Source organism: Miscanthus floridulus, chromosome 7 (genome assembly GCF_019320115.1).
Source record: "Miscanthus floridulus cultivar M001 chromosome 7, ASM1932011v1, whole genome shotgun sequence".
NCBI classification, from domain to species: domain Eukaryota; kingdom Viridiplantae; phylum Streptophyta; class Magnoliopsida; order Poales; family Poaceae; genus Miscanthus; species Miscanthus floridulus.
Window position 1 is genome coordinate 2,664,778 of NC_089586.1, and position 13,435 is coordinate 2,678,212.

The 13,435-nt window shown below is 50.5% G+C and overlaps 1 protein-coding gene across 1 annotated transcript; it reads right to left on the reverse strand.

The window, feature by feature from the left end:
- Positions 1-2,516: 2,516 nt before the first annotated feature.
- Positions 2,517-4,820, reverse strand: LOC136462362 (transcription factor MYB106-like). The gene is made up of 3 exons (XM_066461469.1): positions 4,589-4,820; positions 4,332-4,461; positions 2,517-3,471 (listed from the first exon to the last, which is right to left on the reverse strand). The coding sequence occupies exons 1-3, from the start codon at positions 4,722-4,724 to the stop codon at positions 2,715-2,717; spliced, it is 1,023 nt and encodes a 340-aa protein (XP_066317566.1). The 5' UTR covers positions 4,725-4,820; the 3' UTR covers positions 2,517-2,714.
- Between the last annotated feature and the right edge of the window lie 8,615 nt (positions 4,821-13,435).

Below are 13,435 nucleotides of genomic sequence, written 5' to 3' on the forward strand. Positions count from 1 at the left end.
CAGATAATGAGAGGGAGTTCCGGCCTCAGTCGTTTCGCAACCGAACAAGAGGCCGATGATCCGGTACCAGTTGTCATCTACTTTCTATACTTATTTTTGCAAACTAGTGTAAATTTTATATTTTCTAAAATGATATATTTAAATAAAACTAGTACGGATTTCACATATTTCAATAAATAACCATCCGTACTAGTTGACCTTGCTTACGTGATCATCTCGGCCAGCATTTCTCCACCGGACGGCACCGTACTTGGCCAAGGAAGAGCTCCGATTCTACGAGAAAGGGAACACGGTCTTCCACGACCGTTGCCGCTCTCCCTCGTAGCATCAAAGTTCCTCCTTGACGTCCGTTACCGCTCGGCAGAGAACATGTTGGCCGAGCTGAACACGGTCCGCAAGTTCAACTAGTACGAATTTTCTATAATTTTCTAACTATTTACTAAGTTTTTCATTTCATGGAAAATTTAATTCTAAAAAAGGCATGATTTCTAAGTAGTTCATTTCATGGAAAAAATAATTCTAAGTGACCTGCTCGATATCGGCGAGCTCGCGGACGTTTAGGTTGCCGAGGATAGTAACATTTGTAGATGACATTTGTAGGTCTGAAGTTATCAAATATCTATCAAATTATAGCTCAAAAACATGTTTCAATAAATATCCATCCGTACTAGTTGACCTTGCTTACGTGATCAACTCGGCGAGCATTTCTCCACCGGACGGCACCATACTAGGCCAAGGAAGAGCTCCGATTCTACGAGAAAGGGAACACGGTCTTCCACGACCGTTGCCGCTCTCCCTCGTAGAATCAAAGCTCCTCCTTGACGTCCGTTACCGCTCGGCAGAGAACATGCTCGCCGATTTGAACACGGTCCGCAAGTTCAACTAGTACGGATTTTCTACAATTTTCTAAGTTTACATATAAAATCATAATAAAGTCCAACATATAAAGTTACACATGCATCTACATCGCAAAATGAGATAAGCTACTGATAAAACATAAGAGGATTAAGTTTGTTACCTCCAAAATCGAAGAGCAACACCAATGGAGGGGGAGGGAGCAAGAACAACAGCAAGCTGAAAAACAGAGGCAGTGAGTTTGAATGGAATGGCTCGGGCTCGGGGAGGAAGAAATGAGCTGAATTATAGACCGAGATTATTAGTCCCGGTTAGGGGTCCAAACCGGGACTAAAGATTAATCTTTATTCCCGGGGCATCACCCAAACTGGGACTAAAAGCTTTAGTCCCGGCTGGTATTATCAGCCGGGACTAAAGGTTACCTTTAGTCCCGGTTGGTAATACCAGCCGGGACTAAAGGCCCCTGCCCCGCGGACGACTGTTGGGCAGGGACCTTTAGTCCCGGTTGGTATTACCAACCGGGACTAAAGGGTCCTTTAATCCCGGGGGCAAAAAATACCGAGGCTAATGCCAAATTAAGACATCGTTCTAAAGTCTGTTCTCTAGTGGTGGGGGATGCGACAAAACCAAGCCTCACAAGTGTTCTTGGGGACGGGACGGGATGGGGAGGCATTTCCCAATCGGAAAATTTTCGTTGACATTCCTACTCATGCAACAAAAATTGGTCTTGACTCTAGAAAAGGGTTTCCAACCGGTTGTAAGGCCGTAATCGGCCATAGAAACTTTGGTTCAGTTTTGTGTGTGTGTGTGTGTGTTGTAATAGTTCACAACGATAACATACCATTTACTTCATGTTTGGTTTGGCTTTGACGTAATCGATAGTCGAGGGAACTGATACACCCGTGTGCAAAGTCTTTACCACTCACCTCCCGACGGTATCTGTTAGGCCAGCCATACACACAACAACTAAACAAATAGTGTTGTTGTCAAAAAAAAAATAGTGTTTCCCATTAAATCCTAATAGATAGCACCAGGGTTCAAAATTTCGGCGAAATTTCACGAAATTCGGTAATTTCGGTGGTGGCCGAAAGAAAAATCCGAAATTTTGTAATACACTAATACATGTGTTATATAACTTTAGACTCAATTTTTTATTGTTTATATTGCATATTTTTGTATTCAATAGATGTGTAGTCATAAATCATACTAATATTTGTTTAGATTTAAATGTTTTTTAGAAAAAGCATACTTCATGTGCTGGTCTCTAAAAAAAAATTCGCCGAAATTTCGGCCGAATTTCGTGAAATTCGGTAGTTTCGGTGGTGGACGAAATTTTTGCAATACCGAAATTGAAACCCCTGGATAGCACCGGTAAATGATTCCATTATCAGCCATTCTTTTCACTGAACCAAACAACACCTAAATGCACATAGGGGGAAGGCGCTCACGGGCGTCTAGTCGGCACTCGGCACTCGGCACTCGGCACCGGGTGACGTTATGGAGCCTGCTGAATTGCAGGGTTGAATAGCCTCGGTAAGGGTTGAGCAAAGGCATGTCCCTGGAATTGGATTTGCACTTGACGAAAAGTCGATTCCCATCTGCTTTACGCTTAGAAGCACCGAATTTCAAAGGCATACGCATGATAGTATGGAACCTGAACATTAACACTGTTATTTGTACTACACTGGAGACACCCGCGCAAACAAAATCAGTACGTACATGCTTATTGCACATAATAAAAAAAACCAAATCACGTGGACACCCATTAGCACGTAAACTAGAATAAAAAACACCTAGCAACCAACACACATGACAAAGTACGTAACATTAGCCCAAGTTCATTACTGCGTGACAGCCACTCAGAACTCCGCCGCCGCCGCCGGCAAGTACATGGCGCGGTCCGTGACAGCGTCGGAGGTCAACGAGGACGAAGACGACGACATGGCGGAGTTGACCATATTCAGTATGCTGCTCCAGTAGCCCTTGTCCTCTTCCTCCTGCTGCTCGCTGACGCTGACGCTGGCGTCCGTCGACGAGGCCGTGAACCTCTGCTGCTCCGCGGCGGCGACAGAACAGTCGAGAAGGACGCCGGCAAGGACGAAGCCCGGCGCGGCGGCGTCGCCGACGAAGCGCTGCTGCTGCTGCTCACCGAACGCCTCCCCGTAAGAGCGCGGCGGTGTCGTCAGGGCGTGGCGCGGCGTGCCGTGGGTGTCGTGCGGCGCGTTGGCGAACTGCAGCGCGCTCTCGGAGAAGCTCAGAGTCGACGTCGGCGACTCGAGCCCGCTAAACGGCGGCCCAGGCCCTGGCGCGGGCGCGGGCGCTGGCGGCGGCGAGACGAGGGCGCGCAGCTTGGCCTCGCGCGCCAGGCGCGCCTCCGCCTCGAGGCGCGCGCTCTCCCACTGCGCCGTGTGGCTGAGGTGCGCGGCGGCCCTGTAGCGCGCGCCGGTGTTGTTGCCAGCGCCGGCGCCCGAGGAGGCCCCCGCCGCGTCGGCGCGGGGCTTGTGCGTGACAGGGTCGATGCCCATCTTGGCGAGCCGCTTCTTGAGGTGCGTGTTCCAGTAGTTCTTGATCTCGTTGTCCGTGCGCTTGGGCAGGTGCGTCGCGATCGACGACCACCTGCGGATTGCACGCGGGCATGTCAGTCATTTTTTTTCATCTGATGAAGCATTGCAATGGGTCTGTTTGGTTTCTACGGGATCTCTTAAAATTCATGTCACATCAAATATTTGAACACATGCATGTGATATTAAATATAGATTAATTATGAAACTAATTGCATAACTTGCGACTAATTTACGATACGAATTTTTTAAGCCTGATTAGTTCATGATTTGATAACGTAGTGCTACAGTAAACGTGTGCTAATGATGGATTAGTTATGCTTAAAAAAATCATCTCGCACATTAGCCCCCATCTATGTAATTAGTTTTATAATTAATCTATATTTAATACTCCTTATTAGTATCTAAACATTCGACGTAACATGAATTTTAAGAACGACTAAAGAACCAAATACCTCTAATGTTACTAGTAACTCGAACAGTAAAAATGGTTTGGCGTAAATGATTAGAGGCGGGTGTGGTGCGAATGAAGGGGGCATTGAAGGAGCTCGTGGCGGAGTAGAGGAGCAGGACGGACAGACAGGCCGGGATGGCAGGAATGCTGGGGCGTGCCATTGGCAAGGTCAACATGGCAGGGCAGGGCCAGGGCGACACGACAAGCGGGCGGTGAGCCGGTGACCATGGTCCAACGCCCGCCCTGACATGGATGGCGAGGCACAGCGAGGCAAGCGGGCTCGCCAACATTGATGACAAACGTGACTAACCAAAGCAAAATAAACCGGGTCGTGCAAGTACTATTTTTGCTACACATCAGTTTCACCACGTTCTTACTACAGGAAAAGAGGTGCAGGACGGAAAGCTTCTGTGTGCCGTCGTCGCAAGCAAATGGATCAAGTGCACGATGGTGATGATCACCTGTTGCCGAGGAGAGCGTGGAGCTGGATGATGGTCTGCTCCTCCTGCAGCGTGAACTTGCCCCGCTTGATGTCCGGCCGCAGGTAGTTGGTCCACCGGAGCCGGCAGCTCTTGCCGCACCGCCGCAGCCCTGCAGACGACGGCAGACGCGACACCATGCATGCATGAGCACACTGCATGCTCGATCGCAAAACGAATGAATGATGAAAAATGGAAACGAAGAACGTCGTGAGAGAGCTAGCTCCGTCCGTCCTCACCGGCCTTGGCCGGCAGCGAGCGCCAGCAGCCGTGGCCGTGCTGCTCGATGAAGGCGAGCAGCTTCTGGTCCTCCTCCGGCGTCCACGGCCCCTTCTTCAGCCCGGCCTCCTTCTCGCAGCACGGCGACCGCCCCATCCCGGCCAGACGCGACGCGATCACAGGAGGAGAAGGATCGATCGGTGAAAAGCCTAAGCACGACGCAGCTCGGCCAGAGCTGCTCTGGCGACAGGGAATGAAGTGACTAGTCGGCAAGTGACCCGGTCGGTGTCGCTAGCAAGCGGCATAAATAGAGCGGGGGCGTGCACGGTGCACGTTGGTGCCCTGGGCGACTGGCGTACGTGTACGTGCTGCCGAGTACCCAGTGCTGACTGACTGACTGCCCAGTGCACCAGCGCCGGGTGGGAGGGAGAATCTTCCTGGCTTTCCGTGCGGCCACGCCCAGGGGTGGTGGCCCAGCCGTCAGGCGCACCTGACCTCGCCGTTCCCATCAGTACTCGTCATGCGCGCCGCATGTGCGCCACCGTTAGGCGCGGAAGAAGGCGGCCGACCGGGCCGGGCTCCAGCAAACGAACCAAAGGTACGTGTACGTCCCCCGGACGAGGGCGACAGCGGTTGGTGCGCGGCCGGCTTGGTTCGCCGCGGGCTACGGGAGCGCGCGCCGCCGCCTCCGATCCCTCCCGCTTGGCGGCTACCCGGCAGCCGCGTCGTCGTCGTCGTACCGAGCGAATGGGACGGCCGAGCTGCGTATTCATGCGCTTAAACTCGTGCCTCGGCCGTGCCACATTCCCCGTCTCCTCCTGGCCGTAGGCCGCCGTGCTGTGTGCTACAGCCTACCGCCCGGTGTCTCTGGCCTCGGATCCGAGTTCTTACCATAGCACCCAAGCAAACGTTTTAATTTTTCCTGGCGGTACGAATCTGGATGCATGTTTGACTGCATGCGCGAGCTCTGCTGCTCGTTCTCGGTGCCACGGCACGGCACAGCACTGGCAGTGGCAGGCGGCAGCGTCCTGCTGTTTCTGGCGGAGCGCACTGGCCGGCCCGGGGCCCGGCCCTACACTGCGACGCATGGTATGCCCTGTTCTGGGCGGGGAGTTATGGCGAAGCCGATTGCCGCTTGCAGGTGAAAAGGACGTGCGCCGTGTCGCTGCGCAATTGACTCTTGGCATTTTCAGCAACTCGTTTTTACTTCTGCTCCTCAGTTTTTGAAGAGATAAGTGCGATGCACTGAGGGATGTCAGTTGCCGCGTACCCCTCTCTGAATTCTGAAAGCATTTTCAGTAACTCGTTTTACTCTGAGCAGAACCATGCAGAGGGAGGCCTCTGTGAAGAAATATGTCCAGTAACATTACACTCGAGTCATGGTAGGAACAGTGGATCAGTTAGGCCATTAATTGTACGGTTTCCATGGCAAATTGCCACGGGACCACCCTGTCAAGTGTAAGTTGTAACCAGATCTGTCCACAGACCCCATGTGCATCCTAGCCAAGGAATGTCTCAACTTCATTTTGACAGTCAGGCCTTGTTTAGATGCCATCCAAATTTTAAGTTTTTTCACTCTCTCTCCATCACATTAATTTTTAGCCGCTTACATGGAGTATTAAATATAGGTAAAAAAAATAACTAATTACACAGTTTAGTTGGAAATCACGAGATGAATCTTTTGAGCCTAGTTGGTCCACGATTGGACAATATTTGCCAAATAAGACGAAAGTGGTATTATTCATCGGGTTAAAAAAAAAATTTGCAAAGTGAACAAGGCCTCAGTGTGGAAGACATGGCGGGTTTTTTTTTCCCCAATCCCTTCAGAATTCTACTCAGTGGTCAGCGGACAGCTAAACTTTGGTTCTTCATGAACGCATAAATGAAGATTAGTAAAAAGTTCTGCTCCAAAATTCCATGCACTTAGATGGAAAGAGGAACAAACTACTGTAACTGTCAGCCCGATGCCCTGATCATAAATGAGGCTTTTATATGTATGGCCCTGTTCGTTTGTCTGAATTCTAGAGGAATCTGGATGGTTTGGAGAAATGCTGGATGAATTTGTGAGAGAAATATACTGTTCTGGATGAAAAAAATAAGCAGATCAAAGCCGGGTTTAAGGGCATGCGAACGGGGCCATGTCATTAAAAAAGTTTGTAATTAAGCATGAGCCATTAAAAAAATTGACTGCACACGAGTGTCATCGTTCTGAACTTCTTTGTTCTTCAAGGCATTTCATCGGTGTTCTGTTCGTTTTTTACTGTTACATGTGGGTCCGGTCAGTATAAACGTCCAAAATACCTCTCTCGTCCTATCCTCTTGCTTCTTTAGTCCACACCGCTCGCGTCCGAGGCCGGTAGAGCTCAAGCTCGCACTCGCGCTTGCGGCCGGCAGAGCCTGCTCGGCGGAGCTCCCGCCAGCGCTCGCGTCTGCGGTCGGCGGAGCTCGCGCTCGAGCTCGCGGCTGCCATCCCCTCCGTCAGCGGCGGCGGCGGCGTCCACGCTTGGCCTCGCGCTCGCGGCCGCCTATCCCCTCCGGCAGCGGCAGCGTCGTCCACGCTTGGCCTCGCGCTCGCGCTCGCGACCACCTATCCCCTCCGACAGCGGCAGCGTCGTCCACGCCTGGCCTCGCGCTCGCGTTCGCGGCCGCCATCCCCTCCTGCAGCGGCGGCCTCGTCCACGCCCGGCTTCCCCTCGCGCTTGAGGGCCGACAGAGCCCTGCTCGGCGGAGCTTGCGCCCGCGCTCGCGTCCGCGGCCGGCGGAGCTCGCGGCCGCCATCCCCTCCGTCAGCACTCGTGCTCACGGGCGTGGGCGTGCTCGCCGCGCTAAGCCGCCGCGCGCTCCGTGCCCGAGCGAGGCGCAAGCGCGCCTCCCGCGCTGCCGCGGCCAAGAAGAAGGAGATGGCGGTGCTGCGAATGGTGGCCGCCGCCGTTGGCGGCATCGCCGTGTTCAGGGGGCAGCTCCACTCCGACCACAGCGCCACCTCATCCAGGCTAACGCGCGAGCTCGCGGCCGCGGTGACCGCCTCGGCGCCGCTGCTCCGCGCGGCCGCCCAGCCTAGCCCCAGCCGCCTCGAGCACGGGCGCGGGGGAGCTCCGCCCCGGCCGTCGCGGGCGCGCACGGGTGAGCTCGGCCCCGGCCAGCCGCCGCGGGCGCGGGCGCGCGCGAGCTCTGCCCCGGCCGCACGCACGAGAAGAGAGATCGAGTTTGAGAGAGAGGATAGGGATGAGAGGGGTATTATGGACGTTTTGACTGACCTGGCCCACTTGTCAGGACTCCCAAATGATGAAAAAAGAACAAAACACCTACGGAAATAACTTGGAGATCGAAGAAGTTCAGAACGATGGCACTCGTGTACGGTTAATTTTTTAAGTGACTCATACATAATTTTTTAAGTGACTCATACATAATTACAAACTTTTTAATAGCATACACATAAAAGCCTCGTCATAAATTGAGTTGCACCTAGGCATCGATGGGCGATGGCGACGAAGCCGACCGCCCCGGTCAGCATCACGCCGTCTGTGAGTGAGAGAAGGACGTCACCGGCCACCCGATCAGGAGGCGGGCGCTCCTCGGATGCTCGTAGGCGCTCTGTGCACCCTGCACGCTGCACGCACGCTGTTCAGAAGTTGCAAGAGATCAGCCCACCACCACACATACCACAAGCTCATTTTGGAACATTCTCGCTCTTATGCTGCTGGCATATCTGAAAACCAGGAACAACACGGTCTTTCGGGGTGATCGGAGCTTTGGCAGCGTGCAAGACGGAGGCAAACCTGTGGTGAGTCCGTCTATCGAGAAAAGATAGGCAGACAACAGATGCTTGGTGCTCTATCCTTACTGCCGCAATGTAAATCCAAACTAGTAAGTTCGGCGTCACCAATGATGACCCCGATCTAAATGTCAAACCCTTTGACGTCGAGATTGGTAAGGTCGGCGCCACCAACGATGACGCCGAGTTAAGGTTTTAAATTTTGAAAGCATACCTTTAGAGGCATATTTATGAAAAACTAAAAAAAAAAAGGACAAAAAAACGAAAAAGACGGGATGACTGGTGACCCACTGACACGGTCAATGCATGTGGTCGTAGTAACAGCAGCGTGGACCGACACGCGTGCATTTATGGGCCGTAAGAACTGGAACGGCACTACTGGCTACTGTAGTATTATACATGGGAGAAGCGAGAGAAGCAGAGCTTTTTTGTGCCCTGGTAAGAAAAATGAGCACAGCACATGCAGACTGCACAGCCGTGCTGCTCTGGTAGGAAATGAGGCTGCATGATCCTATTTATTTCGGGGGAAACCAGCAGCGGTCCAGCGATTGCTTTTTGGATGAGTGAACTCCTTTTCTGTTATCGCCCTCCAGTCAGCGTTGAGAACAGCTTTGCACGGTTATCTGCAGTGTTCTTTCATCTTGCCTCTGTGTTCACTGTTGAGTGAAATTACTTCCACATTTTTTGTTGGGGTACGGTTTGACCACTCAACCGTTCACGCTCCAGGTGTTAATTAATATGGTAGTACACGGTGAACTGCGTAGTTGGGTTTCCAGACAATCGTTCTTGCGGATGAAACAAGCCCTCGTCTTTCCTTGCTGCAGGGTTTCATTTTCCAACAGCAGGTTCCTGGGCCAAAAAGTTAGTCCCATGCCTGATGTGACACTGCCAAACTATCGGTACTTTATAGTAATAAAAGTACGTGTAAACAAATCCTACCAACCGTGGTGCACTTGCCGCACCGCAAGCAAGAGATGTTCAGTGGGATTTTGAACTGAGAGTCTGCAAATTTCAGCCACGCCACGTATATATCATCATCATTCATTAATTTCTGAATCCAGGACAGTGAAGGGCCCAATAAAAGCAGGAGCCCCGGTCGTTCGCTCCACCCAATTTCAGAATGCAGAGTTTTCAGACCGCATGTATGGGTCGACTGCTAGTTGCGATAGCTCGCGCCCGCGTTCGTACGCGCGAGGCGCGGGCGGCGGAGGAGCCGCGCGAACGGGCCGAATAGACGGCGCAACCACCGGGAGACAGGGACACGTGGTTCCTTCAATAGGGGACGCGAGGACATGTCCGCCCGCCTTCTGTCGAGGGATAAAAACGGATCAGATATGGATGGAGATATTATATTTGTTTTTATATTTCTGTTCGGATTCGAATTTGATGAAACCGGATTGGATATGGATGGAGATATTATATTTGTTTTTATATTTCTGTTCGGATTCGAATTCGAATATGGATAGTGTCAACTATGTCGGATAGGATACGATTGGATATCGACATTATAAATATATGATTTGAGTATTCGGATACGGATACGGTATCGAATATTGGATATCCGGACTCAGATACGGACAAATCTCAACCTCTCTAAACGAATTCGATTTCGAATACGTATCCATACCATTTTCATCCCTATTTCTATCGCTGAGATTATTCCCTGACCTGAAGCCCGTCCGTATGACGGCCATCCGCAGGACCGCAGCACGCGTGCGAGTGCGATCCTCGTGCTCGCGCGGCGCGACCAGACAGGGCCTCGCGGCCTCGGCGGCCACCGGACGGCCCGGCCCGCGCTGGTTTTTTCTGCTCGCGTATAATCGCGTGTGCAGTGCAATGAAGGCACCGCGCGCGGCTCTACCGCTACCGCGGCTAGCTACGGAGTAGGTTAGCTGAGCGACCGTGCTGCGGGCACGCGATTGGATGGATGGGTCGTGTTAGCCGGCGGGTTATTAGATCGGATGGTACCGCGTGATTACGCCGTGACAATGCTGCTACGGTTCCGATCGCCGGCCGGGACACCCGTAATTATAGCCGTCGATGCGGAGTGTCTGCTTGTACAGCGTCGATTCGACGGATCGGGTCGGGCATTCATGAGCACGCTGCATTTGCTCGCTTTGTTGATCGCGCGTCGCTGTAAGCCGCCGCAGAACAAACCGTCACCAACGTAGGTACGTAGGACAAGGTACCACACCGCTACGTACTTCACAAAACATCAGCATGGAAGCAGATTGGGACTTGCGGCTTAATTAGTAGTATCATTAGCTAAGACCCAGCACTAAAACGGCACCAACGTACCTACGTGCGTACTACTCCCTCCGTCTTAAATTATAAGAACTAAAACACATCTAAATTTTAATCATATTTATATAATAAAATAAGGGTCTGCCTAATGAAGCCTCGGGTGATTTACACCCTCCTGTCACGAGTGACAGAACAACTTAAATCACTCGAATTTACCAAACAAAACAAATCTAGGCTTTCTGTCACTCGATTTTCATAACCACAAGATCAAAATCCAACGAACCAAATAAAAGAAATAAAAAACATAGTGAAAAAACAAAGAAAAAATAGAAATTAATCCGGTCCTTTGTATGAAATGCAAATTAGAAGAGAATCAAAGCAAAACAAAGAAAAAAGACAGATTTAACAGATCAGTTCTATGAAAGACAAATTAGAAGAAGATCAAATCAAAAAATAAAGAAAAAAGATAGATTTAACAGATCAGTTCTATGAATGGCAAATTAGAAGAAGAACAAAGAAAAAAAAAAGGCAGATTTAACAGATCAGTTCTATGAAAGGCAAATTAGAAGAAGATCAAAGCAATAAATCATATAGACAAAAAAAGAGCAAAAAAAAAAAAGATCGCATAACTGTTCAAGTAATCCAAATCACCATTCTCATTAAAAAAATTAATTTACACCAATTAAACATAAAACTTACACCAAAATAGGAATAGTAAAATATGTTACAATGAAGTGTAATCTGTAACTACTAACCAAGGGATGAATTTGTACAAGGTTGCAGCGGCGGTCGGTCGGCCCGAGCTGTGACGCGGCCGTGTCGGCAGCGGATGGGTGGGGAGGCAGAAGTAAGCAGGGGCACGGCGCGGCGGCTCGGACACTCGGTGCCTGGTCGACAATGACGCCGGGATGGCAGGGCTGAGGGGCACGCGGTGCGGGCGCGCCGGGGTGCAGGGTCGCATGCGCGGCGGGATGCGGTGGCGCGGGCACCGGGGTAGGGTCGGAGAAGGAAGAAAGAGAAGGTCGCTGGGGCAGGGTCAAAGAAAGAGAAGGTTGCCGGACAGGGTTGGAGGCAAGGAAGAAAGAGAAGAGCGGGAGAAGAAAGCTGCAAGGAGGAAAGCATGTATACTCCGAGTATTTTACATGCTTCCAACCAAATGAAGTGAGGTGCAGGGGTGTTATGGTAGAACCATCCTAAATAGCACGCTTCCGGAGGCGCTCGTCTTTCACCAGACACTGAGTACCCCGAAAGCTGGCTACATCGGATGGTTTCGTCGAGCACACCCTAAGGGAGAACTCGAATAATCTATGTTTTTTCTCCAGGATCCAATAATGAGAACGAGTTTACGATACTTAGTCCATTTCATACAACAAGAGTTCTCATAAATACATTATTATAATACCAAGTTCAGAGTGCGGAATTTAAACAACGGAATTGAAATAGACTTCTAATGATAAGATACAAGGATCCATCTGTGCCCACCAGAAGAATCCTCCACTCAACAGCTATTCCTCAAGTTGCACCTGCAACAGGGGTAAATAAACCATGAGTACATAATGTACTCGTAAGACTTACCTGACTAGTGGGAATAATTTCTCGACTCCAAAGGATATGATAAGCTTTATAGTTTGTTGGGTTTCCTTTTTGCAAAAAGCAACACTAGTAGTGAATCTTTATGTATGTGTTTTATTAGCAGTCATGATTAGTTCATTAGCTAACCATTCTATGTAAGCACATCTTCTACTTTCAAGCAAGAGTTGAGCAATTAGATCCATTTCACCACATTTTATCTTCTAGTTCTTACTACGGTGCTAGATCGTAGACAAGTCGTATCATATTACATGGCGATTCGTGAATTAATCTAGCCCAGCTGGATTGCTGCTTGGCTATGTGTTGTGTGTCGAAAACGATCGATCAAAAGTTGATCCCCTAAGTGGGGTGCCCTACCCTCCCTTTTATAGACCAAGGGGGAGCAGGGATTACAGATAGGAGAAAGAGGAAAAAACCAAAGGTAGAGAAGGTCCTTCGGGGGAGTCGGGTCTTCCTTTTCTCGTGTGCCTGCCCTGCTAACATGGCAGACCGTGTCAGGGATGGTGTGTTTGCTGATCCTTATGGGGCCATGCCCTAGCCTCTATCAGCAAGTGGGTGTGTCCCATCCTATGTCGACGGATGGTACGGCGTGTCAGAGGGTCAAGCTACGGCCCTTCGGGGAGTAGACGAGGAAGTGACCCTATGTCCGTCACTTTAGGTGATGTGAATTATGTCTTGGAACATAGTGGTTGTCGCATGCTTATGTTAGTATCCACGTTCGAGGGCTAATGGCGGCGCCTAAACACTGTGGGACAAAAGTCGGTGCCTACAACACTGTTTAGGCAATGTTAGGTCGGAAAGGCTTAAAGCGCCTGTCCCATCGTATCCTGGCGGTGCCTTTCTGTAGGCGTACAGGGCATGGCCCTCGATATTGCGGTTGACTCAAATGTCCTATCGTACCATGTGCTCATCTTTATGAAGGATCAGAGTGCAGTCGTCTAGCGAGGAAGAGCTAGCCCTCGGTCGTCGAGCGAGGCAGAGCCTGCCCTCGGACGTTGGGTGAGGTGGGGCTAGCTGAAAGCTCTAGTTTGGTTTTGGTGAATTGATGAAATCCTAAGTGCTAACCTAGTTTATCAAGTGATCATGAGATAGGTAGCACACTTCAAGTGGAGAAGCTAATGAAGATCATAACATGACAATGGTGATGGCATGGCGATGATCAAGGGCTTAAACTTGAAAAGAAGAAAGAGAAAAACAAAAAGCTCAAGGCAAAGATATAACTTGTAGGAGCTATTTTGTTTTGGTGATCAAGACACTT

Bases quoted from the DNA above. Each gene is read 5' to 3' on its own strand.
- LOC136462362 (XM_066461469.1), bottom strand. From the start codon at position 4,724: ATGGGGCGGTCGCCGTGCTGCGAGAAGGAGGCCGGGCTGAAGAAGGGG. The intron at 4,462-4,588 runs GTGAGGACGGAC...CGTCGTCTGCAG, and splicing joins CTCGCTGCCGGCCAAGGCCG to GGCTGCGGCGGTGCGGCAAG. The intron at 3,472-4,331 runs GTGATCATCACC...TGCAATCCGCAG, and splicing joins CACGCTCTCCTCGGCAACAG to GTGGTCGTCGATCGCGACGC.